Source organism: Tenrec ecaudatus, chromosome 6, assembly GCF_050624435.1.
Source record: "Tenrec ecaudatus isolate mTenEca1 chromosome 6, mTenEca1.hap1, whole genome shotgun sequence".
NCBI classification, from domain to species: Eukaryota; Metazoa; Chordata; class Mammalia; order Afrosoricida; family Tenrecidae; genus Tenrec; species Tenrec ecaudatus.
In genome coordinates, this window is record NC_134535.1 from 58,285,555 (window position 1) to 58,312,993 (window position 27,439).

The 27,439-nt window shown below is 46.6% G+C and overlaps 1 protein-coding gene across 2 annotated transcripts in view; it reads right to left on the bottom strand.

Moving 5' to 3' along the window:
• The window catches only part of TPH2 (tryptophan hydroxylase 2), a 131,661-nt gene that overhangs the window by 78,511 nt on the left and 25,711 nt on the right, over window positions 1-27,439 (bottom strand). For both annotated transcript variants that reach the window (XM_075552768.1, XM_075552769.1), the window contains exons 6-7: window positions 11,496-11,692; window positions 7,153-7,288 (exon numbers count right to left, since the gene is read on the bottom strand). In XM_075552768.1, coding sequence (XP_075408883.1) covers window positions 7,153-7,288; window positions 11,496-11,692 — 333 coding nt within the window. The remainder of the gene's footprint in view (window positions 1-7,152; window positions 7,289-11,495; window positions 11,693-27,439) is intronic.

Here is a 27,439-nt window from a genome sequence, read left to right on the forward strand (position 1 = left end):
GGAATCTAGCAGGTAGAGGCCAGTGATGATTCTAAACATGCTACAACGCATGGGACATCCCCTAGACAAGGAAAATATCTGTCCCAACCTGTGAATAGCACCAAGCTTAGAAAAACTCTGCATAGAAGATGAAACGGTGAGCTGTGGCTGGACCAGAGGATGGACACTGGCACAGAGAGGAACTGGAAACGCAGGGAATCCAGGACAGGTGATCCCTTCAGGACCAGTGCTGAGAGTGGCGATACTGGGAGGATGGAGGGGGGGGGAGTGGAAAGGGGGAACCAATGACAAGGATCTACATATAACCTCCTCCCTGGGGGATGGATAGCAGAAAAGTGGGTGAAGCTCGGAGCGTCAGACAGTGCAAGACATGACAAAATAATAATAATTTATAAATTATCAAGGGTTCATGAGGGATGGGGTAGAGGGGAGCGAGGGGAAAATTTAAGGAGCTGGTACCAAGGGCTCAAGTAGAAAGCAAATGTTTTGAGAATGATGATGGCAACAAATGTACAAATGTGCTTGACACAATGGATGGATGGATAGACTGTGATAAAAGTTGTACAAGCCCCCAATAAAATGATTTTTAAAAAGCAATGGTGAGGTGAAGGGACACAGAGTAACCCAGTCACAAAGGATAGCAAACAGAGCCCAAGAGGAGCCCAGGTGATGCTCATGCATGGTGATGCGCTGCATGCTCCCTTGCGCTCCAGTGACTAGAAGGGAGTCTCATACTCACCTTGGATTTAACTCAATTGATTACTTTAAAAGCAATCCTTGCAGCCTTCAATATTTGATTAGTGGCAAAAGTTGCTGTGATCAGGGCTGAGCCTAGCAATCACGGCACGCAGCCAGTCAATGCAGTCGAAGCATGCGACAACGCAACCAGGAGGTGCAAGACCGCTGGCCCGCGCACTGCTCCCCTGGGAAACAGCAGTCACGCCCCTACTTCTTGAAGAATCCGTGACCTTACCGTTCACGAACACCACTGGGGAAAGTAGCCCCTCTCACCAAGAAAGCCAAGAGCCACACAAGTCACGGACTCACCAGGACTTCCTCCACCACCCTCCAAGGTTGAAGAGTCCCGCGGGAACCCCTTCGACCCGCCATCCCTTCTGCAATTCTGGTTCCAGCCCACTATCGGGGTGCAGACTCCAGAGTCATTAAACTGTTTACAAGTCATGTTTAAAACCCAATGTGTGTCGGCAGCTGTGCTTCCAAAACACACTCTACCCAGCCTGGAAAGGGAAAATAAAAGGCACTTTGATGTAATGCCCTTTGCTGCGTTTCGATGCCTATCTCCTGCCTCTTCAGGGCTCACCTCTGCCTCGTTAGTGCGGCCTCCACTACACACCGGGCAGCAATTGAAGGCCCTTATCCAGAAGCGGAGCACAAGCACCGAACAGAGTCGCCAAGTTGAACTTCACAAATTGGAAAATCTGCCCTCTTGTTGGTTTTCAATTGCGGAAATGGGATTTCATTACAAAGACAATGCCTATGAAAGTACTTGGGCAGGAAGCAGAGCCCGCGGCATAGTGGCCCATAGATTCAAAACATGTGACTGAGAAGGGACTTAAGACTAATCCGCACAGATAAAAGGGATCTTTCGGGGAATTTTGTCTGCGTGGAGTATTTCTGGAAGCTGGCAAGAGAAACATGGTAGCAGCTCCCCTCCCGGGAGGGTTGTGTTTGTCGTGTGTCATCTCGTTGATTCTGACTGATAGAGAACCTGTACAACCGAGGAGAACTGCCCCCCCAGAGTTCCCTAACTGTGCTTGTTTCAGGACCAGACCCCAGATCTTTGCTCTCAGGGAGCTTTCTGTTAGCAGCAGGGTACTTAACCACTGTGCCACCGGGAGTCCGCGGGGAAGACCGGCTGGGTACAGAGAGAGACACAAGAAGGACAGGAGCTCTCTCTTCATGGTACACACTTGTCTCCTGCGAATTTTGAACCATACATATGCATTACCTATTCATAAAATAATAATCCTTTTTAAAAGCAGATGATTTAAAACTCACGAAAATGAACGAGCTTGTACATGAGCATTTCGCCATGTGTGTGTAGGTCTGCCGTGCTATGGTAGCTGACCTGTCACCGCGATGCTAGAAGCCGTGACCCTGTATTGTCAAGTATCAGTAGCGTCATCCATGGCCGGCCAGTTTCAGCAGACTTCTAGAGCAGTGGTTCTCAACCTTCCTCATGGCGAGACCCTTTAATACAGTTGCTCATGTGGTGGTGACCCCAACCATAGCATTATTTTCGTTGCTACTTCATCACTGTAATTTTGCTACTGTCATGAAGCAGGTGACCCCTGTGTAGAGGTCATTTGACCCACGGGTTGGGAACTGCTGTTCCAGACGAAGGGAGAGTAGGAAGAAAGACCTGGCAATCGACTTCTGAAAATTGCTGCTGACCTTAGGTGCTGGCGGGTCAGCCCCAACTCGTAGCACCCTCTGCACAACAGAAAGAAATCCCGCCTGATCCTTTGCCATCCTCACCACTGTCGCCTCACTTGAGCCCATCGTTGGAGCTGTCCCACAGAACACTGCCCACCGGGTTTGCTTTGGACGCTTCAGCAAGGGAGATCAGTCACTGGAGGAGGACATCGTGTTCTGGGACATGGAGGGCAGCAGGGGTGAGGGAGACCCCCATGGGGTGGCTTGGGGCCCAGTGGCAGCAGTGATGGATGGGACAGGTTGTGAAGCTAGTGTGGGACCGGTCCATGCCTCTTCTGTTGTACGCACATCACCATGAAGTAGATTAACTCCATGCCAGCTAATAATACACTGGCTCCACTGCCCACTGGAGCCAAGTCTGACTCACAGAAATCGGATTAGACTGAGTAGAACCGCTCCCTTTGGTCTTGGAGGCTTCAATCTTATTGCCTTCATCTTTCTCTCATGGAGCAGCCGGTGGGTTTGAACCACCAACCTTTCAGCTAATAGCACAATGCGGAATCCACTGTGCCACCAGTGCTCCTTTCCTGGGTGGTTCTGCTGATCCCAATGTCTCTTCATCTAACCCATGCTCACGCGCCGTGCATCCTCCGATGCTACCCTTAGACATCTTTCTTAAATACACTGACCTAATGGTGGCATCGTGGGTTGTGGTTGGGCTGTGAACTACAGTGTCACTGGTTCGAGTCCACCAACCACTCCTTGGGAGGAAGATGAGACTTTCTGCTCCTGGAAGGGGCAGTTCTCCTCTGTCCCACAGAGTTCCTGTGAGTTGGCTATTTACTCAATGGCAATGGGTTTGGAGTTCTGATCGTGCTTAAAAGCTTCGGATAGCCTCCTTTTGCCTAAACATTCAAGCTCAAACGGCGCAGATGGATAAGTAATCCTTTACAGTGACTCGAATTCCCAGCTGCTATTTGAGGTTCGAGGTTTGAACTTCCCCAGTTGCCCTTCAGAAGAAAGGCCTGAAATCTACTTCCCAAAAAATCAGCTATTGGGTGGGACCCTGTGGAACACAGTGGCACTCACACACACACACACACACACACACACACATATGGGCTTCCGGATGTGTCAGGAGCAAAGGGCTGCTCCATGCCTCTGTACTGGCTCGTTCCCTGACTTATATTGTTTCCCCTCCTCTCAGAGTTGATGCCTTCTTGGAAAAGCCTTCCAGGCCTGCCCTTTCCTCAGGGGTTCTCCAGGGCTTTGTCCCGCCCTAGCCATGTCTTTCATAATCGATGGGGCTCTCTCCCCAGTTGGAATGCGAGCTTTCACAAGCAGGGACTGTGTTTTATTCATCTTTGAATCTGCTGCACCTCCCCCCTAGCATTGCACATAGATGTTTGCTGAATGAATTGGCTGAAAGTACTTTGGTAAAAATGTAACACATTATCCCTAAATTTTATAGACCTCTGTGGCTAAAAGCTCATTTCTTTGCCCTCTCTCTCTGCATACCTATTGGCACGCTATTGCTGGTCTCAGGAGGGCCAGTTATTCAAAGGGAACTAACAAAGTGCCAGCTATTTGTAAACACAGCCATTTGTAAACCCTCTGGGCTAGATGTAGAGATTGCCTCTCTAACTCTGACAAGGCTCCTTTGAGCTCTCGCCACTTGAAGAAGCATTTCTTTCCCAAACGTCTGGAGTCCTATAAGTAACCTTTGTTTACCCAGAAAACACTTGCAGGGAAGCTATAAGGAGCTGGAAAACAGTGGAGTGACCCTGTGGGGACCCACCTGGTCAGTGGGCCTCCCCCAGCCAAGGGGGGGGGAGACTTTGAAGACTGGCTCTAATCCCTGCCCAGCCTGGCTGTCACTGGCCACCGAAATGCTTGCACCTCTAAAGGCTCTCTGCTCCCCAGTGAAGGGACTCCCCATGGCAGCCCATTAATCACAAGATTATTCCAGTGAAAGAGCAGCCATGAGCCCGATGACAAACGGAGTGCCCTGTAGAACAGTGGGTGAGAAACTAGGGAATTGGGGCTAGACGTGCATCATGCCTAGTAAAGAAGAGGGTCCGCGCGAAGGAGGCCCTCAGGGATATGACTAGCGTAGCACCGCGACACTGGGCTTCCACAGAGCCAACAACGTGGGGAGGGCACAGGAGCCCGCAGGGTGCCTTCTGCTGTGCACCAGGTCGCTGACCATCAGACCGGGCTCCACAGCACTAGGCAACAATCACAGGGATGGACACGCATTTGAATGGAGGAAGAGACCCTCCTCTACTCTAGTCTCAGGGTTCTTTCAACTAAGAGAGTATTCTCTCTCTCTCTCTCTCTCTCTCTCTCTCTCTCTCTCTCTCTCTCTCTCTCTCACACACACACACACACACACACACACACACACACACACCCCATCACCACCAGATTTGCATATTCAAATGTCCCCTCCTAAGAGGTTGTGAGCAAGGTCGATCCAAAAAGAGAGCCTCTCTCACTCTACAGCTTGTCCACACTGCCAGGAGCCAATGCTGACTCACAGTGACCCCCGTGGCTTTCTCCTGGTGAGCTGCTAGTGGTTTCAAACTGCTGACTTGGTAGACCACAGCCCAACACGGGACCTCCACACCACCAGAGCTCCTTCCCCTCCATCTCCTTGGACTGCTTTCTTTGTCCTCCCCACTTTTCTGACTCCGTCGTTTCTGGAGTCATGGGATCTGCTTATATGGTCAAAGAAGCCCGGCGTGGCTATGGGTTGAGATTGCTGGGGGCCCCAAACTGCAAGGGTGACATTTCAAATACGCCAGTGGCTCGGCGGGAGAAAGATGGAGGCTTGTCTTTGCCGTAAAGCTTTGCTGTCTCGGAAATCCTGAGGGGCGGTCGGACAAAGACTGGTTATGATTCAGAATTGACTGCGGTGGCAATGGCAGTGGGTTTACATGGCTATTGTTGTCTCCCCAGTTCATCGTTGAGGTCAAAGAGCTTGGCTGGTTTTCACGAAGTCCAAGCATATATGAGGAGGCTTCCAAAAGTGTCTAGGGAAAAAAATCCGTAATTTTGTAATTCCATTTCCCACAAACTTTTTGAAGGTTCTTGTAGCAGAAGAAAAGAGAGGAGAGGGGGACTTAAGGCAACCCATGCAGCTCAGAGGAGCACTGCGTTCCACAGGGTTTCCAGGGATTGGCTTTCCAGGTCCAAACCACTGAGCATTTTCCCCCCAAGGCACCTCCAGGTGGACACAAATTCCCATGCTTTAGATTAGCAGCCGTTGGTACCACCCAGGGACTCCAAACACATGGTTTTCCAATAAATATCAATTTGCAAAAGGAAAAAGGAACGCAGAAATATAATACAAGGCCACTGCTCTCTGGTCACATACGACTTCAAGAAAGAAGTAAGACACCGATTTAAAAAGGTTACATACATGTAACAGGTGGCAGGTCTTTTGAGGAGTGGGGTTGTGCCTGAAACAGTGAGAAGATGTTCGAGAAGCTGTGGACCGCACCAGCCTTCAAGGCAGTGGACAGTGAGCATGTACAGGACAGGGGCCAGGGTACCGCCCAGGAAACTACAATTCTCGTGAGAGGAGGCCAAATAACAAATACCAGGGTCCACAGCTTACCCCACCGTGAAAGAGTAGACCGCATTGCTGCTTAGCTACTCCACCAACTCTCAAGTAGCATGGAGAGAATAAAAGCCCAAATGTGGATTTTCTCAAGGAAAGCTGGGAGCCAAGGCGGCTTCGCAAACCCCAGATCTATCCGGAAGTGATGGGCAGACTCTTGAGGAGCAAGGGCATCTCACGGAGCAGGGCACGGAGTTCTGAGTTGGGAGCTGGCGGGGAGGGGCACTTCCAAGTGGGAGGTGAAGTGTATGACCACCATCCATCCATTTGTCAGGGGAGGTTTGCAAGTTCTGTGATGCTGAACAAGTTTGGGGGAGCTTCCAGATGAAGACAGACTAGGAAAAAGGATCCGGCAGCCACTTCCAAGAATTCAGCCAGTGAAAGCCCATGCATCACCGTGGTTCCGCCCACCCACCCCCCACCCCCCCACCCCACGTGCTGCAAGGCCAGGCAGAGTTTTGTTCTGCTGTGGAATCACCATGGGTCCTGGGTCAACTCAATGGCAACTAACAAGAACAAGAGCCACAAAGAACATGTACATGAACCTCCTTGGTGCATGAAAGAAGCATGTGTGGCTTGGCTATGTCAACATTACTTTAGGGCTCTGAGCCTTCGTTTTCCTCATCAGAAAATCGAGGCAATAACAACAGCTGCACCACTGAGGATTACATGAGTTCATTGGAGCTCTACCTGGCACACGGTCGCCGTTCAACACGATTCGCTACTAATAGCCTCATGGTTGGAATTTCAGCATTACCTTCTGTAAGTGACACGTGGCTCTAAAACTGTTCTCTTTGCATAATGGCTGTATAAAGAGGATGCTTTTTTAAAGGACTCATGTAGTTAACAGGCTAGCCAAAGCAGGTTCAAGGTTGGGCATAAAGCTAGAGCAACAAGCTAGGTCTTGACTCTCAGAGCCTTACAGAACCAGCTGAGGTGCCTGGAATTTATTCTTCAGGACCTGCGAACCGCTGGGGGGTTCCAATGAGCCCTTCCTTCTTTGACATGGTGGTGGGGCTCTCACTGGCCAGGACAAGGGGACTACTTGGAGGTAGAAGAGGACCTAAGTCACGTTCAAGTCCTATAAGCATTAACACTCTGCAGCATGGTGATGTGAAAGGGGTACTTACGGTTCTGGGGTATAGAGAGGGTCTGAGCCATGCCGGACATACTGAGTACAGTGGAACACTCTGTAGGCCAGTCCTGCCAAGAAGTCTCTCGGACTCAGGTACCCAGCCACTGGCCTCACTGTGAAGCCAGACCTTTCTGAAGAGGCAACAAAAGAACCAATTCAATATGAACCCAAGAGCACTTGAGTGCCCAAGCATGGTTTCCTATTATTGATAAGGATGTTTTAGAAATCATTGAATATATTTTTAATGTTAACACTTGTGGGGCTTCTAGTTACTAAAATATGAGGTGGTACCCAACCCTCCCCCACCCCCACTCCTCAAAAAAGTATGGGAAAAAGCTCCACTGGGAAGAACTCTCGTAATACACATTTTTCCCACTAAGTGAGCATCAAGCAACATGTTCTGAGTCAGTGCACTCAGTGGTGTTGCCTGGGAAGGTTCTCTCTGGTCACCATGAATTTTTTAATAGCAGCAGTTTTGCTCAGAACCTCGTTTTTTGTTATTATACTTTTATTTTTTAATCATTTTATTAGGGGCTCATATAACTCTTATCAAATTCCACACAGACATCAATTGTGTAAGGCACATTTGTGCATTCATTGCCCTCATCATTCTCAAAACATTTGCTTTCCACCTAAGCCCCTGGCATCAGCTCATTTTTCCCCTCCCTCCCCGCTCCCCACTCCATCGTGAACCCTTGATAATTTATAAATTATTATTTTGTCATATCTTGCACTGTCCGACGTCTCCCTTCATCCAGTTTTCTGTTGTCCATTCCCCCAGGAAGGAGGGTATATATACATCCTTGTAATCGGTACTCCCAGTATCGCCACTCTCACCACTGGTCCTGAAAGGATCATCTGCCCTGAATTCCCTGTGTTTCCAGTTCCTATCTGTACCAGTGCACATCCTCTGGTCTAGCCAGATCTATAAGGTAGAATTGGGATCGTGACCGTGGGGGAGGAAGCATTTTAGTGATGGCCAATCTAAGAGAACAACATGCAGCGGTGAAATTGTTTCCTGCTCAGGAAAAATGCCGCAGAAATGGTTGTGATGTTGAACACAGCTTACAAGGACAGTGCTGTGGGGAAACTCAAGCGTATGAGTGGTTTTCTCATTTCAAAAATGATGAAATGCCAATTGATGACAGACTTCATTCTGGCCATCGTCAACTTCCCAAATGGACTGTCGACAAAATTCATGTACTTGGAGAAGTTATCTGGATTATATTGGAACTCGGTTCAGTGAATTTTCATGGAAGATTTGGGAATGAGATGGGTCGCTGTGAAATTTGTGCCTCAGGTTCTGACTGATCAGGAAAAAGCATCAATTGGAAACATGCTGTGCTTTGAACGAACAGCTCCAAAGTGACTCAGACTTTTTTTTCCCAAGGTCATTACTGGTGATGAGCTATGGTGCTATTCTTATGACCCTCAAAGCAAACACCAGTCAAGCCCGTGGAAGAAGCCACTAGGGGTTGGTCCGCCCTGTAGCATTTTATTGTCAGTGCCACCTAACGCCTTCATTCTCTGTGGTTGTTTTCTGTGATCTGTTGAAACCAATGATTCACCACTGCAATCTGAAGAGGTACATAGACTAACCTCTTTTTGTTCTATTGGTTTTTCAGAAGTGGAAACAGAGCAGGCAGAACACAATCCCACCCACTTCTATTGAGTCAATTCCAACTCAGAGCAACTCTGTAGGACAAAGGAGAACTGCTCCCAGGATTTCCAAGGGTGTAAATCATTATAGAAGCAGATAGGCTCATCTAGCTTCTGAGGAGTAGCTGGTGGGTTTGAACCACTGACCTTTAGGTTAACAACCTAATGCCTAATCCACAGTGCCACGAGGGTTCCTTCAAGTTCACCAAAGAGGGTGAAAACAAAATTATCATAAGAGCTAAGATTCCGCTAGCTTACTCTATGTCAAGCCGTAAGGCACATCAACTAGTTTCTCCCTCACAGCCATCTTATAAAATAGCACAATTAGCATGTCTACTGATCAAGGAGGAAACTGAGGCACAAAGAAAGAAGAAAATTCATTTCAGGGGCAGGGAAGTGGTAGCAGGTGATAAATTTTAAAGGCGGGGGCAGGGCCATGAACTCAGGATCAACAGTTCAGGTTTCTTTGGAGTTCAGCAGACAAACTAAATCTAGCTTGCCACTTGTTTTTGAATATCTGTAAGCCAAGATAAGTTATTACACTTTTTAATGGGTACATTTTAGATAGACTACCTGTTGTCATTAAATTAATCCTCTTCCTGGTGCTCCACAGGGCAAAACTCTGCTTGACAGGATTTTTAATGGGTGGTTTGCCTTTCTTCTGCGGTGCCTGCAATATGCTTGAACCACCAACCTTTGGGTTCACAGTCAAGTGCCTGAACATTTACACCACCCAGAGATTTCATAATTCTATGACTATTTCATAATAGCCTGGGGGGTCAATAGCCCAAAGATTTTTCTCAGTGTTTCCCAAAGTGGGCAACACACCACTGGTGGTGGTACAGGGGGGGAGGAGCACTAGAATGACCCAGGGGCTGCAAAGTCAGGCATCTATGCTTGATCCCGGGTGATGGCCTATCGTACAAACATTTTCATTGCTAGAGCCACACGGAGTTTATTGTTTTTGTTTTGTTTTGTTTTCTAAAATGGAAGGAGTAGGCCACATAAATTTGGGTACCTATGGTCGAAAATGTTCACTGCCTGGCTCTTTCTAAAAATCATGACACCCTGGTAGCGGAGTGGGTTGTGATGTTGGCTGCTAGCTGCAAGGTCAGCAGCTTGACTTCGCCCCACTTGGGAGTGAGCAGAGATGCCCAGAAGAAAGCAGTGTTTTGGAAAGAGTAAGCTTCACCTGGAAGCAGTGGACAGGAGCCAAAACAAAAGGGAGAGAAGATACAAGGAGTCAAGGATGTCAAAAGAGAAGAACTTCAATTCGGGAGGTGGAATGGAAGAAAAGTCAAAAGTATCAACACTTGGTGCTGGTGGCAGACTGGCTAATGACCCCCAAAGATGTCCGTGTCATTGTAAGCGAAACGGTTGCTTTATATGCAAAGGGTCTTCGTGGGCTTGGCTGAGTTCAGGATCTTGAGATGGGAAAAGTCTCTTGGGCTATCCAGGTGGGACCAGTGTAATGCATCAGGGTGTTCCATACAAAGGGAAGGTAGGATAATCAGAGTGAGACATCAGAGTCAGAGACTAAGGTATGACCACCAAAGTGAACGCAAGGAGGGGAAGTGATTCGAGGAAGGGGCCACGAGCCAAAGCATGAAGGCAGACTCTAGCAGCTACAAAAGTCATGAAACCAGAGGCCCAGAGGAGCTGAAGCCTCCCTGCTGGCACCATGATTTGGGACTTCTGACCCTCTGAACTGTGCAAATGGTTGCTGTCTTCAGTCACAGGTGACCGTGGGGAGTCCTTGGATTAGGAAGGTCCAATTTGCATACAGCCCATAGTTAGGAACCAATTCCCACGGAGCCCATTATTTTAAAACTTGAGGTACACACAATGGGTTATAATTTTAAAAATGGGCACTGCTAGGTAACAGACATGAAAACATTATGTCTAAGATGCTTTAATGCATCTGGAAGCGTTTCTTTAATGGTTTGTTGTTGTTGTTTACTATACAGAAAGATGCATGAGGGAAAGAAGAGGAGCTGATACCAAGGGCGCAAGTAAAAAGAAAATGTTTGAAAATGATGATGGTAGCAAATGCACAAATGTGTTTGATACAATTGATGTATGGATTGGTATAAGAGCTATAAGAGTCCTCAATAAAAATGATTTCTTAGAAAGAGAGAGATGCACTAAGACAAATTTTTGCCCGACATTCACTATGAACCATCCCTGACACTCCCGACTCACACACAAGTGCAACTTAAAGACACACTTGAGTCGGACAGGAACCACTCAACAGTCCCCAAGATATTTCCTCACCCCACGTCTGGTTTTTAACAAAACAACAGTAAAAAGGCAACTTTCAGGTACTCCATACCTACGTATCCACAGCAGAGTACTTCTGGACTGAAGAAAATATAAAAGCTCAAACCTGAACAATACCCAAAAAAAACACCCTTTGAGGTGTGATGTTTATAACCCCTTACCCCAGAGACCTCACTAAGTCCCAGAGTGATGGAAAAGCGGGGTCAGTCCCCCTGCTCACAGTCCTGCTTCTGTGTCCACCTGGCCACAGGTAATTGTTGGTTCACAGGTGCTCTTTTTTCATTCCGGGTGGCTAAGAAAATCACTCGTTCTATTGTATGGGGCCGTGGCTGTAGCTTATGTCCTTGGAAGGCGAGTGAAGACAGAGGGCAGGAAAAGACAGGTGAGGTGAAGGCTTACCTTTCAGAAACACAGAGACATCTTCAAGTTGGGGCACATTATCCTCCCTGTAGCCACAGTATTTAGTCAGCAAAGGGAAGTTTTTCAAATACTCCCGGCAAGCATGAGTGGGATAGAGTTTGGAAAGCTCCCGAAACACAACGCCCCAAGTCTTAGTCTCTTCCTCTGTGTACTCCACTCTGGGAATGGGCTGGCCACTGGAGAGGGGGAGAAGAAAAAGGAATAAAATTCACTTTGGATCACTCCTTGTGTTCTCACCTTCGTGCCTGTCCCAAGCCAGGTTCTTAGAAAGCAGCTCCGCCGGTCGTTTAGACATGACACACTGGTAGCAGAGTGGGTGTTATGTTAAATATTAATCTTCTGGTTCTGTGCTAGACACCCACATATATGACTTGCTTGCATTAAGATCTGTCTTTAGAAATCCTTGTGGAAATGTGGCAAGATTGATGTACTTAAGTCAACGCCGTCACGGGCAGGATTCAGTCCTGGAAGACGCCGGTTTGGGTACGAGGCTGGGCTCTGAGAACCTGGTCTGCAGCCGCCTGACAGCATTAATAAATGAACGGTGTCTCTTGAAAATAAAATTGCCTCGTGGGTGTTCTTTGTCCCTTGCCCAGACTCACCCCAATCTCCAAGTGTAATGTTGAGATGATTTGTTTGGTACAAAATGCCTGGGAAATTCTAAAAGACTGGGTTGAACTTAAAGCGTGAGTTTTTTTGTTTTGTTTTGTTTTGTTTTTTTCATTTAAAGCGCAAGTTTTACAACCCCCAACCAGGAGCATTTCTTGCATCTCATGCTTCCAAGTGCACTGGTTAGGCCCTATCGGTTGACATCTGGGGTTGGTAATCCTTTTCTCCAAAGGTCCAATACTATTTGGGACTTACAGGCCATCCAGAATTTGCCATAATTATTCAACATTGCCGTGGCAGTTCAAAAGCAGCCATTCATAATCCATAAATGGAGAGACATAACTGTTCAAATAAAACTTTATGTGCAAAACCAGGCAAGGGGCCAGACTTGGCCCACAAGCAGTAGTGTGCTGACCCAGGTTTAGAATATGTCAAGATGACTCGGGATTGGTGCGGGAGAACTTCCTAGAGGAGGTAAACTTGAGCTCATTGGCCAGGTAAGTTCTGCAGGTTCCCTGCCAAGAAGAAAGGTGAGGCTGTCCTGCAGCCAGCAGCGGATGGCATAGCACAGCTGAGCGCAATCTGGAACCTGGGCCCAGTTGAAGGCGAATGTGGACCTGTGCGTTTGCAAACTGCGATTTAAAGGATGAGAATCTGAATTGCGTGTCTGGTGAAGAAATCGACACTAGAAGTGCAAATAGGGTTGGAGAAACCTCGCGGCACAGGCAATTGCCACCGGCAACACACTCATCACTACCGACCCTGGCCACTAGTGAGTCTGCCCCTGCAGCCAGCATATGCACACCCATGACACACAGAAACCCAAGTACACACACACACAACTAAGAACATGGCCCCAGCAATTTGCACAACGCAGCCTGTAGAGTCCACCCTCGCCAACAAAATGCCACTCAGGGTTGGCACAGAAGCAGATACTCCCAATGGATGGGGGCATACCCTCTAGAGCGGGTAAAAAGGTAAGGGCAGAGCCAGGCCCCAAACAAACCCCACTCCTAGCCATTTACACATTTCAGTGTGTTCTTGCCAAAATACTTCTGTTTGACATTCAGATCCAAGTGTGGTCCCTATAGCAAATATTATATACATTTTATACATATATAAAAATATCTCCCCCCAAGGGGAAGGTATTGTTTATATCTCCACAGGGAAAGTGGGACCAGACTTCAACCCAGTGTCACAAGGTGTGAATGCAATATCCCGGCGTGGAGGAGGGAACCGGTGGAGAGGTCTGGGAGGCTAGCCCCAGCACCATAAATTAAGTGGATTCCTGCCCCTCCCCCAAAAAGAATTTGTTCCAAAGGACGACATTGACTCTGCAGCTATGGGAGATGGACATATTTGATCAGAGCACACGGGAGCAGATGAAGGGGCAGGAGGAGAGAGTGGAGCACAGCCTGGCCCACCAGGCCGTGATGATGATGTTCCTGAGTAGAGCAGCCAGTCCACAGAGAGAACAACATGGCTGGCCCTACTATGAGACATGATGCCCCTCAGTGACTAAGGGCGATACAGGGGACAGCACCGGAGACACAGTGTGGGAATTGCACCTGACCTGATCCCACCACACCGAGGCAAATCACTGGGGGAGTACAGCGGAACAGCAAGGGAATGGAGTGGCAAGGACCCCAGGGAATGCTGAAAGTGGACTTTGGGGCCAGGGCGTGGTGCCCCAACAGACTGGACTGGAAAATGCTCCTAAGGGCCAGCAAACGATCCCTGAACTAACTACAAGCTTTTCTCTTGTGAACTGTTTTGTTCTGTTCTTTTTCAGTGGTTTGTTTTTGTTGTTTTGTTGTCTGGTTGTATACTGTTGCTTTGTTTTCCTCTGTCTAGTTTTCATGCATGTTAGTGACTCCACAGGTCTGTCTGAATAGGACAGGCTGGATGAACTATCTGGAGGAAAAACAACGGGACCGACAGTTCCGGGGGGACTTGGGGTGGGGGGGGTAGGGGGGGTAAGGAAGTGGTGTTAACAAACCCAGGGACAAGGGAAAAACATGGGACCCCAAATGGTAGAGAAGGGGGAGTGGCAGGCCTGGTGGTAAATGATCAAGGGTAAGGTTGCTTAGAGAAGAGGTATACTCTAGCCCAGGTGGCGATGAAGCATGGTAGTAGGGCAGGAGGAAGGTCAAGGGAGATGGAGGAAAGAGCTAGGAGTCAAAGGGCATTCATGGAGGTCTAGACAAAGACATGTACATGCAAATATATATATGAGGATGGGGAAATAGGTCTATGTGTCTATATTTATAGGTCAAGTATTAAGGTGGCGGAAGGACCTTGGGCCTCTACTCAAACACTCCCTCAATGCATGAATACCTTCTTTTATTAAATTGGAACTCTATGATGCTCACTCTCCCGACACAACAGCTGGAGCCAAAGTGGGTGAACAAGTAAATGTGGTGAAGAAAGCTGATGGTGCCCGGCTATCAAAAGAGATAGTGACTGGGGTCTTAAAGGCTTGAAGATAAACAAGCAGCCATCTAGCTCAGAAGCAACAAAGTCCACATGGAAGAACACACCAGCCTGTGTGATCGAGTGGTCCCAAAGGGATCAGTTACCAGGCATCAAAGAACAAAAAATCATATCATTGACTGCACACCTCCATGATAGGATCGCTGAAGACAAATGGGTGCATAAGCAAATGTGGTGAAGAAAGCTGATGGTGCCTGGCTATCAAAAGAGATAGTGACTCGGGTCTTAAAGGCTTGAAGGTGAACAAGCGGCCATCTCGCTCAGAAGCAAATAAGTCCACATGGAAGAAGCACACCGGCCAGTGCGATCACGAGGTGCCCAAGGGACCAGGTATAAGGCATCATGCAAAAAAAAAAGATATAAGTGTGTGTATGTATGTGTATATATGTGTATATGTATATATGTATGTGTATATATGTATATATATATCATATTAAATGAAGGGGGAAGTGCAGAGTGGAGACCCAAGGCCCAAGTGTCGGCCAATGGAGATCCCCTCATAGAGGGGTTTAGGAGAAGAGATGGGTTAATTAGGGTGTGAGGTAGTATCGATGAAGAACACAGCTTTCCCCCAGATCCTGGATGCTTCCTCCCCCCAACTACCATGATCCGAATTCTACCTTGCAGGGCTGGATAGGACAGAGGCTGTACACTGGTACATATGAGGGTTGGAGGTACAGGGAATCCAGGGTGGATGATACCTTCAGGACCAAGGGTGTGAGGGACGATGCTGGGAGAGTGGAGGGTGAGTGGGTTGGAAAGGGGGAACTGATTACAAGGATCCACATGTGACCTCTTCCCTGGGAGAGGGACAGCAGAGAAGGGGGGAAGGGAGACTCCGGATAGGGCAAGATATGACAAAATAACGATGTATAAATTACCAAGGGCATATGAGGGAGGGGGGAATGGGGAGGGAGGGGGGAAAAAAAGAGGACCTGATGTAAGGGGCTTAAGTGGAGAGCAAATGCCTTGAGAATGATTGGGGCGGGGAATGTATGGATGTGCTTTATACAATTGATGTATGTATATGTATGGATTGTGGTAAGAGTTGTTTGAGTCCCTAATAAAATGTAAAAGAAGAAAAGAGAAAAAAATGATTAGGGCAAAGACTGTACAGATGTGCTTTATACAATTGATGTATGTATATGTATGAACTGTGAAAAGAATTGTATCAGCCCCAATAAATTGTTAAAATTTAAAAAAAAGAAATGAAGAATACAAAAAAATATATACATATCTCCCCAAAAAATAAATAAATATTTCCTATAGATGTATAAAACCCCTGGTGCAGAGTGGGTTAAGAGTTAGACTTCGAACCCAAATATCAATGGTTCAAACCCAACAGCCACTCGCTGGAGAAAGAAGAGGCAGTCTGGCATGTGTGTGTAATTTAAAAACTAACTACAGTGTATGAGGCATGTATATATCACATGCTAAAAAAGGAACTAGAAATTAACAGTTGCTTTCTCAGAGTACCAGGACTAAGGCTTATACCAACCAAATTAGAATCAGATTAGCCTTGTTTAAATCTGGCTGTTGATAAATTACAACCTGGCAAATATTTGCTGGGGAGATCAAAACTGCTAAGACCCAGCTAACATCTGTGATGAATTTAGAACGAAAGCTTGAAATGGAAAGACAAAAATAGAAATAAGTATATAAACGGCCTGCTTCGGGCTCCAGAAAATTCAACTAAATCAATTTCAGTCCGGTAAGCCAATACCGCTAATGAGGGCTATACACACTCAGAAGTTAGGGAAGCTACGAGGTGGAAACAATACATGAAATATCGTGAAGCCATTTGAAAAGAAGCATCAGGTCGAACGTTTTCCTTCTATACCAATCTACGAACATGCAGTGTTTCCAAGGGAATGTGAATACAGCTGACAGAACAAGTGAGAAAGCAAAAGACTGCACTTGGGTAGGAAGAAGATTTAGATGGTCTGTGGCTTAATAACGCATTTCCATGGCCACAAGCTTGGGAATATGGATGGGAAGTATATAGTCTCATCTGTTTCCACTGTCTGCTCGGCTGGGGTACCTAACTAATCTGCTGCTGATTTAATGACTGGGGCATTGTCCTGCTGCTACCCTGAGCCCAGGTGAGCTTGACATTGGTCATATCAAAAGATTTCTCACACCATGGTGAAACACCGAAGGGTGGGGCCATGAGAAGTATGCAAACTGCCCAATCAGAAAAGTACATCCACATACCAGACTACAGCATGACCAAAGGCCACGGGAGGCACAGGATTTTCTGCAAGAATGGAGGTGGATGGAATGGTCTTATCCAAAGAAAATGTACACATAACACTATGCACAGACCATGCCATAAGAAATAATTCATCTAGGGGAACAGGGCACTAACCTACCCCAGGGGAGGGTATTGTTTATATCTCCACAGGGAAAGAGGGACCAGACTTCAACCCAGTGCTCCAAGATGTGAATGCAACATGCCAGCATGGAGTAGGGAACCGGTGGAGAGGGCTGAGGGGCCAGCCCCAATCCCAACTACATGGACACGTGCCCTTCCCCCAGAAGAATTTTTTTTCAGAGGACAGCACTGAAGCTGCAGCTCAGGGAGAGAAATATGTTTGATCAGAGCACAAGGAAGCAAATGAAGGGGGAGGAAGAGAGAGTGGAGCACATCCTGGCTCACCAAGCTTTGAGGATGATATTCCTGCTCAAAGCAGTCAATCCACAGAGAAGCCCACATGGCTGACCCCACTATGGGACACAACATCCCTCATTGACCCATAGTCCTACAGGGGACAACACTGGAGACACAGTATGGGAATTGTGCCCGATCTGATCCCACTACACCGAGGCAAAATACTAAGGGCGTGCAACAGAATAGCAAGGGGAACAGAGCTATGAAGTCTCCGGGGAATACCAAAGAGAGACTTTGGGGCCAGGGCATGTTACCCCATCAGACTCAACTGGAAAACACACCTAAAGGCTAACAAACAGTCCTTGAACTAACTACAGGCTTTTCTTTTTTGTTGTTGTTGGATTTGGTGGGTTTTTGTTTGTTTGTCATTGGCTTTTTGTTGTTGTTTTCTTTTCTTTGTTTGCTTTGTTTTTCCCTGTCTAGTTTTTGTACATATTATTATCTTCGCAGGTCTGTCTAAAGAAGATAAGCTGAATGAACAATCTGGAGGAGAAAACAACAGGACCGAGTGTTCCAGGGGGACATGGGAGCAGGGAAAGTGGCAAGAAAGGAAGTTGTGTTAACAAACCCAGAGACAAGGGAACAACAAGGGATCGAAATTGGTGGTGAGGAGGGTGCAGGAGGCCTGGTAGGGCATGATCAAAGGTAATGTAACTGAGAGGAATTACTGAAATCCAAATGAAGGTTGAGCATGATAGTGGGACAAGAGGAAAGTAAAGGGAAATAGAGGAAAGAGCTAGGAGGCAAAGGGCATTTATAGAAGTCTAAATACAGGCATGTACTTATGTAAATATATACATATATATATTTAATGAGGGGGAAATATATCTAGGTGCATATACTTTAGGTTTAGGTTAGGTTTAGTATTAAGGTAGCAGATGGACATGGGGCCTCCACTCAAGTATTCCCTCGATGCAAGAATACTTTGCTCTATTAAACTGGCATTCCATGATGCTCACCTTCCCCACAAAACCGCTGAAGACAAAGTGGGTGCATAAGCAAATGTGGTGAAGCAACAAAGCCCAAATGGAAGAAGCACACCAGCCTGTGTGATCACGAGGTGCCAAAGGGATCAGTTATCAGGCATCAAATATCATATATCATAGCAAATATCATATCATTGTGTGATCACCTTCCCAATACGATCCCAAGCTTCCCAAAAGCTGATGGTGCCCGGCTATCAAAAGATATAGCATCTGGAGTCTTAAAGGCTTGAAGATAAACAAGCAGCCATCTAGCTCAGAAGCAACAAAGCCCACATAGAAGAAGCACACCAGCCTGTGTGATCATGAAGTATCAAAGGGATCAGGTATGAGGCATCAAAGAACAAAAAAATCAAGTCATTGTGAATGAGGGGGAGTATGGATTGGGGACCCAAAACACATCTGTAGGCAACTGGACATCCCCTACATAGAAGGGCCACAGGGAGGAGATGAGCCACTCAGGGTGCAGTGTAGCAACCTTCCTCTAGTCCCTAAATGCTTCTGCCCACCCTACCTCCCACCAACTATCATGATCCCAATTCTACCTTACAAATCTGGCTAGACCAGGGGATGTACACTGGTACAGATAGGAACTGGAAACACAGGGAATCCAGGACAGATGATCCCTTCAGGACCAGTGCTGAGAATGGCGATACCGGGAAGAGAGAGGGAGGGTAGGGTGGAAAGGGGGAAGCAGTTACAAGGATCTACATATAATCTCCTCCCCGGGGAACGGACAACAGAAAAGTGGGTGAAGAGAGACATCGGGCCTTGTAAGATATGACAAAATAATAATAACTTATAAATTATCAAGGGTTCATGAGAAAGGGCTGAGCGGGGAAGAACGGGAAAAAAGAGGAGCTGATATCAAGGGCTCAAGGAGAAAGAAAATGTTTTGAGAAGAATGATGGCAACAAATGTATAAATGCGCTTGGCACAATGGATGTATGCATGGATTGTGATAAGAGTTGGGTGAGCCCACAATAAAATGACTGAATTAATAAAAGAAGAAAAGAAAGAATTCATCTGAACAAAGTTGAACACATCCAGAGGGGTGCCCCTGACATTCCAATAATCATGTCAAAATGCCTCTTGCTTTCTCCTCCCCTCTCTCCTCTTAACCCCTCACTCCAGAGGAATTCGGTTCCTAAAAGAGAGAAGCAATGAGGCACCTGAGAACCAGAAGGTCCCTCACTTTCTCCTCATCCCCCCACCCATCACTCATGCCATACTCATTCAAAATAAACAAACAAACAGATCTGGGGCTTGGGGGACAGGGAGTAGTGCACATTGCACGGAGTTTGAGATAAATCTTTTTTAACTGAACAGGACTGGGTCTTAAATACCCAAATGAGACGATGCTAATAATTGAAAATGACAGGAAATTAGGTGTTGCTAAGGAACTCGCTTCCCAGCAGGAAAGTAAAATTCAACACAATACAGTTGAAAGCAATGAGTGGGAAAAATAAAAGCTATTTTATGTTGCTCTAAACCCCAACGAGATGAGATTCCTCAATGAACTAATTACATGTGAACATTACAATTAGATATCTGGGGAGTCTCCTTCATATACCTGGAATTCGTTGGGATTCTGAAATTCACAACAATGTCTGAAATTATTACCTGTGTACTCCTAGATTCCTGATTCACTGGAGAAAAACAGCTGTGACCTTCGGTAGCCCCCATTCACTATCAGAGAATGGCAAACTAAGGATTTATCAGCCCAATAGGGAACCCGTGTTCCGTGAAGACAGAACTAGGAAACCGTGAGCGTGTTTGTTGGGGGGATGCAGGCTTGATGATGGGAGAAACTATTGGGTGGACGACATTAATCAGAGATGACTAAGAACTTTCTTCGGGGACCCCAGGGCTGTGGGAGGCTTCTGTCTGCCTACGTGGTTCCATCCCAGTCTTCCTAGACTGGAGGGTAATTCTGAAGACCCTGTCCTGCCCCTGCAGAGAGGAGAGAGTAGAAAGGGCGTAGACAGCCTAATTGGGGGGCCGGATGCAGCAACAGTCACGCGTGATGCAGTCCTGCGCTCGCTGGAGCAAAGTTGTTTTAAAAACACATTTTTGACACGGAAACCTAGGGACACACAGCCCACTGAGACTGGAATTCCTCCTACAGTCAGATGAATAATATGCAGGAGGCTTTCCTTTTATTTAACTCTTTGTGTGATCTCCTCTAGCAGGTCCAGCAGCAAGCTATTTTTCTTATACATATTTTATTTTAATCTGGAGAATCGGAAGATAATGTGATTATGGTGATATGTCTTGGCTGCCTCCTGGAGTCCTGGCTGCTAGAACTCCTAATGTGAGATGCACTTGCTCAGTTTGTATTATCTTGAAAGGAACGCCAGTGTGGGAAGCAATTGCTTTATTCGGTGAGAAAGGCATGGCGGGCGGCAAGGCATGGTATTTGCATCAAGACGGCAAGACTGCCTGAAACACTACACCTGTTGTGTTCTTTGAAAACAGCTGGGTCTCCTGAGTGGTGGGGAGCAAGCAGTGGAGCTGGTCAAACAGAGGACTGGTTAAGGGGACCGTGGATCTGATGGGAACCGTTAGGACTAAATTCATTGTCTATTTTATTTCCTGACATGGTCCTCAGGGCAGAGACACCTCACTTACTCAAGATCTGCTTATTTGCCTAGAATAGACAGTCCCTCTCATCTCTGCTCCATCTTTTCTCTCCTTCCCCACCTGAGGTGCTTCTGTCTTGACTGACTCTTTGACCTGGGAGTTACAGAGAGATGAAATAGAAAATCCATCAATTTGGCAATTCATTCAGAATCAGTGGCTCTTTTTTGGGAGAAAGTTGAGGGGTTTCTTACTCTAATAAAGAATGACAGTCTCAGAAACCCACAGGGGCAGCTCTACCCAGTCCTATAGATAGGGCCACTGAGTCAGGATTAGCTTGATGGCGTGAGTTTGGTTTGTTTGTTTTGGGATTCTGCCAATTTGGGCAGGGCCTTGAGAGAAAGATCACGGGACTATCAAGGCAGGTGGTCCTAGTGTTTTTTCCTTCTTGATTTACGTAAAATCTGAACGGCACTCATCGGTGGGCCCACCCTGCAGAGCTGCATCATTTCAGGGAGTAAGCTCAATTGGTGTATGTGGCAGCTACGTAAGCTGTCAACTTGCAAAGGGTGGAGTCTAGCCAGTCGATCAGACCATAGCCTGATTGTGTGGGCATGGCCTTCTCCTGAGGATTCTGGAAATTCCTGTCTTCCGCCCTGGAGGCAGGACACACTCTCTCTGCTCCCTCTCCCTGTGAGGCATTCCTGTTGACAAGCCACATGGAGCTACGCTGATAAAGCCAGAGCTCTGAAGCTGGAGGAGACGTGTCAGCACTGAGATGCTTCTACCACCACTGGATCCATAAGACTTTCCACCCAGTGGCCTGTGATCTTCCTGCACTCAGCATCATTGCATGGCTGTGTGAGTCTAGAGAGGAATTTATGGACTAGTATTGACATATGGGGAAATATCAGACTTACGGACTTGATCTAAACTGGGCTGGGATGTCTTCTTAATGTACAATTGCTCTTTGATATAAAGTTCTCTCTTACACACATATGAGCATCTCCCTAGGTTTGTTTCTCTAGTCTACCGGGACTAACTCAGTGCAGTTAAGTAGTAGGCTGCCCGCCAGAAAGACCTGGCAATCGGCTTCCGTAAAGAAGCCTAGCAGACCCTGTGGGGTGCTTCTACCCTGTCTCGTGAGATCACGCAGAGTAGAAACCGACTTGACAGCACCCAACACCAGCTGGAACCCATCTCCTTTCCTTCTCCTCCAAGAAAGCCCCTCATGCTATCGGAGAGTGAGATCAGCACGATCCCAACCCTTTCGTTATCATAACCTTGACTTGAATCTAACGTCATCTTGAAAAGAAAAGCATTCCTCCTTCACAGAACGTGCCTTTGCTCCACTCCTCGCCACTGAGGTGACCCACCAGCATGTAGAAACTTCCATCACTACTTGATGACTCTCTTTCTCATAGCCAGTGGCCTGGGTCATCACCCAGCTGGTTGGTACCACTTTAATGAAACTGTATCGCCTGCAGCCAGTGGTCTCAGGAGGAAGCCATGTGTTGGATAAGTGTTTCTTATATAACTCTGTGACTGAACGAAACTGTTGTCACCAGTCGGGGGGCGGGGGCGCGGGGAATCCTAAAAGGAGGAAAATTGGCTAGAAAGAAAATGTTTTTTTTCTTCTATTGATTTTCAAGAGTCTGAGAAAAGTCCAGGGCTGTTGTATTTGATAAAATTATACTTCAAAAGGCAGACAGTAAAGACACGCAATAGCTTTGATAAGCTAGCAATAGCTATGATAAGATATAAGGGATAGCCAAAGGGCGGGGGATAAGTGATATGTTCAAAATATTATTTTGCTGATTCTATCCTACCATTAAACTGTGTACGCCTTGTGGGCAGGGGTTTTTGTTGTTTGGTTCATGTCTGGTCCCCTGGCTCCCAAAGAAGAGCCTAAAAGATACAGATACTCCACTGCCATCAAGCCAGTTCCAATCCAGTGATCCTACACAGGGTTTGCAACGCTCCAAATCGTATGGGAACAGGAAGCCTCCTCATTCGCCATGAAAGCACCTGGGGGGCTAAACTGCTGACCTGGGGGTGAGCATCGCAACATGCAGCCCAAAGCACCCCCATGTCTCCTTAGTAAGGAATAGTTGCTGGACAATAGATCACCCCCTCAGGCTAATGCAAGTGGAGAAAAAGGATAGTTGCCTATCCGAAGGTCAGGGCGATGTGTCTCAGCTCATCCTTACTACATATATTTTAATTGCTATGAAGAAAACCGCTCCAAAGACTTTAAAAGGTTGATCATTTTTCTAGTAACTTCCGGACAAACTTTTCTAGTAACTTTATCCCTATGTACTCTTTACTTTTCATATAATCAGCTCTTTTTTCTAATGTTCTCAGCTCAGATATCCTGACTCTACACAGCTTCACCCAGTCACACCTAGCATCAAAAGTTTAGAGAAGAAAGTGTCATATACAAACTCATCAACCAAAAATCCAAACGTACTGCTACTGAGTCCATTCAGACTACAGGGAAGAGTGCAACTGCTCTAGAGGGCTTCTGAGGACATAAACCTTATAGGAGGCTGGCTGCCTCCCTCTTTTATTTCCCCAAAGAGCAGTTGGTGGGCTTCACCTGGCAGTAGCAGCCAATGCTTTACCCACTGTGCCCTATTAGCCCAAATTCAAACTCGCTGCCATCAAGTTGAATCTGGCTCTTAGTGACCCTATAGAGTTTCTGAAACTGTAAATCTTATCTGGAGCAGACAGCCTCATCTCTGTCCCTTAGAGTGGCGGATGGGTTTAAACCCGTGACCTTACTGTTTGCAACCTAATTCCTAACTCACAGTTCCACACATAAAAGTCCCTTCTAGCTAGACTTTTTAACAAGGAGTCCTAGTAGCATAGGGGTCGTTAACCACCACATTGGTAGTTTGAAACCACTAGTTGCTCTGCAAGAGAAAGATGAGGCTTCCTACTCTGGCAAAGAGTTTCCGTCTTGGAAACCCACAGGGGAAGTTCTACCCTGCTCTACAGAGTCATAACCAACTTGTTGACAGTGAGTTTGTTTTTTGGTTTTTATCTTTAAAATCACAGATCACAATGATGGCATTCTATTCTTCCCAAAAGGAAACTCACAAATCAGCCCAGCTAGGTCTCAACTATCCGAGCTGTACTAAGATTCCAAGCCGTCATATGGCATGTGACTGTGGCTTGACGGGGACTCCTCTGGCAAAGAGATCGGGAGGCCCCATGTCCACGAAGCCACTCCACAGAGTTCACATAAAGGCACAGACACATTTTCAGATAGTCCCCTAGGCCAGTCAGGTAAAGTGCATTTGTGATCACATATTTTATTTGCTTTTGCAAATGAGTTTTGCGCACATGAATTTTCACAAATGAGTCTATGGGCCCTAAGGAGCTTTCAGATGGTAGCAAACAAAAACGTTAGTTTGTTTTGTGCACATTGTTAATATTGGTACTGCCTTTACAAGCAACATAATGGAAATAAACTACGCACCTAGGGAGCCTGGAGGGGGAGTGCAGATTTAACTCCTGGAAATTATTTGTTTTTATTCATCCTGTGAACCACAGGATAGGGTTTCCCACCATTTTCTCACCTTGCAGAGAGCCCTCTTCACATTCTAAAGGAAGAATTCTCGTCTGTGAAAATGGCCGTGAAATTAAATATCAACAGCGGTAACAATGGGCCTAACATCCACCGATATGTGCATGCTCAACCTACACAAGGAGGTGGAACGAAAAGAACACACTACAGGAAAGAGCTAAGATTCCCAGCCACCGCGGACATCCAGCAATCTCAAGCCCCCATGCAGGAGAGAGCGCAGAGCCAGGATTACATCATTCCGCTCCTAACACTTCAATTTCAATCTGATACATCTTGCATCTTGGCCAACCCAGACCAAACATTGCTAACTACTGGGCCTTGACCTGGTGGTTACCCTACATGGCCCTACAATAATTAATAACATTCATTCATTCATCTGTTTAACTGTAACGATACCTATAACCTAGTAAATACAAGTATAATATGTGGAATGATGCTTGTGTGAAACCAAACACCAAAGCCAGCTGTCATCAAGTCAACAAACAAAATGCCACGTGTTTCGAACAGAACTGCACTCACCGAGTTTTAAATGGCTGTGAGATTTTGAAAATAGATCACCAGGCCTTTCTTCCCAGGTGTCTCTGGCTAGGTGAGAACGTAGCCATTTGTGCCACCCAAGTACTCCTAATGCACACCCCGTAGGGTGAGTAACCTGTTGCTGCTGCTGCTGCTGTTGTTGTTAGGTGCCATCTAGTTGGTTCTGACCCATAGCGACTGGATGCACAATCAAAAGAAACATGGAGCCTGGTCGTGCCTGCACCAACCTCACAATGCTTGTTCGGTTTGATCCGTGGTTGCAGCCACTGTGCGGACCCATTATTACTATCTCCATTTTATAGCTAAGGAAACTGAGCCTCAGGGACCTAGTAAGTTGTCCAGAATCTCAAAACTGGGAAATGCATTGCAGGAATTTAGGTTCCGGGGGACTTGTTCTTGGCCCTCTTGGCCATTCTTAACTACTACAACTCAGCATCTGTATGGGAAACCAGCATTCCCAAGCACTGGGTCTGGCCTTCTCATTTCCTAGTTTAAAACAGAGGGAAATTATACCACAGCACGCCATGGTGAGGATTAAACAAGGTGGCATTTGTAAAACACTCGGGCCAGTGCCTGACACATGAGAAATTAAGCCAATTTTCTGCCATCTAGTCAATTCCGACTCAAAGCCACCCTCAATAGGGTTTCCTAGACTGTAAATCTTTACCGAGGCAAACAGTCTCATCTTTTTCCCTCAGGGTGACTGGTGAGTTTGAACCTCAGGCCTTGCAGTTTGCAGCCCATGATATCTAATAAGCACTCAGTCTAGTCGGATTTCTTCCTCCAGATGTATAAAATTCCATCACTTCCCAGCAGGATTGGGAATAGGTTTGGAAATGACAAAACAGCGCTGTTTGGCATAATCCATTCACCTCTCAAGATGGGACCTGCAGCGTCATTTAATCCTTCATGACGGTGGAAACATTTAAAAGTAAAAATACCCATGCCTCATTCCCTGTGAAACACGTTCCTTGTCAGTAAGGGACACCAGCCATACTGCTCTAATGTTTTCTCCAGTGTGAGAGCCATGCTGCAATTAGACAACATCCCACTGAGGCATTCACGCACACCTACAAAAGCTACCAAGTCCAAAGAACGAGAAGGAGAAATCTTTTCCAAATCATTTTCCCTTTTGTCTTGCTTTTCAGCTCTCAGGCTCACTTCCTTTCCACCGTGGAGCTCAACTTCAGGTGTTGAGAAGCATTTGGCATGAAAATGAGTCCTCTACAAAGCCTGAAGTCGCTGAAATCCGCACGGGAACTATGCATGTCGAATGTGTTGAGAGCTCTGTAAAGAGCAGAGTAACTTAAAACAAAAATCATTCTGCAGTTGCTGTTTGCCGCTGGTATATGATGACACCGAGGTCAAGAGGAAGTTGCTACATCCTCTTCAGGACAAACGAAGAAAGGCATGGCCTCTTGGGCAGACAGACATGTAGATTCTAGAAGAGAGGCGTTCTTGAAGCCCTGGCCGTGACCTTCTTCAGACACCATTCCAGTCATTTGGGAAATGACCCCAGTCTCACAAATATTTGGTTTGGCTCTGCTTTTCAATTTACCGCTCCATTTCAGAGAAATTAAAGCATCAACAACTGGTGTTTATGCAGCAGTCACAAAGTACCCAAACAGCCACATACATCTCCGTTTCACTCAAAACCCAGGAAAGCAAATCAATGGAGGATAATGGAATGGGATAAAATTAGCTCAGTCGGGAAGAAAACCTCTTTGCCTTCGAAGGTGCCTCTTCTTTAAAAGGCAGAGAAGGACAGATTGGGGGGGGGGGATTGAGGCTTGCTTCCCCATCACAATGGCGCCCACAATTCATCAAGGTGACCATCTGCCAATGAAACTGATGAAAGAAACATTGCGAAGCATTAAAAACGTGCAAGCCCCCAGTGAAGTTCTTTCCCCTCGAAGAAAGCACAGCCTTCCTCTGCTTTCTATTTGTTATGTTTCCAATTAAGATTCGCCTACCTAAAAATAGGTAAGGTGGCACTCGCGACTCCTCTTAGTAATGTATTCCTTTAAGCGACATTCTGAAACCAAGCAGGATCCATAAATCATGCCTCTTCTCGCATGAAATGAGAACTGCTAAGGGCAACTGAAATTTCTGGAAAGGTGGAGAGGTAGAGCAACTCCACTTATTTTTCTGCAAGTTGCAATAATTGCAAATGCCTCCTAGGAAAAGCCCAGCATCAGTAATCAGCCAGCTCAAAAGCAAAGTCGAATTGTTACAGTTACCACCTGTACAGTTACCTGTAGACCCAGGCAGGACCCAATAAGCAAAGTGAATACAGATTGACTTGTGCTTACTTACCAATCTGCAGTGAACAATCTCAGAATTGGTTCACTACACCAAAGGTCCTGCTTCTAGGTAGAGTAGGCATCTGCCTTCTCCCCGAACCCCACCATCCCTTCCTAAAATATCAAAGCCCCTTTTCAAATGTGCAGGCCCTGAC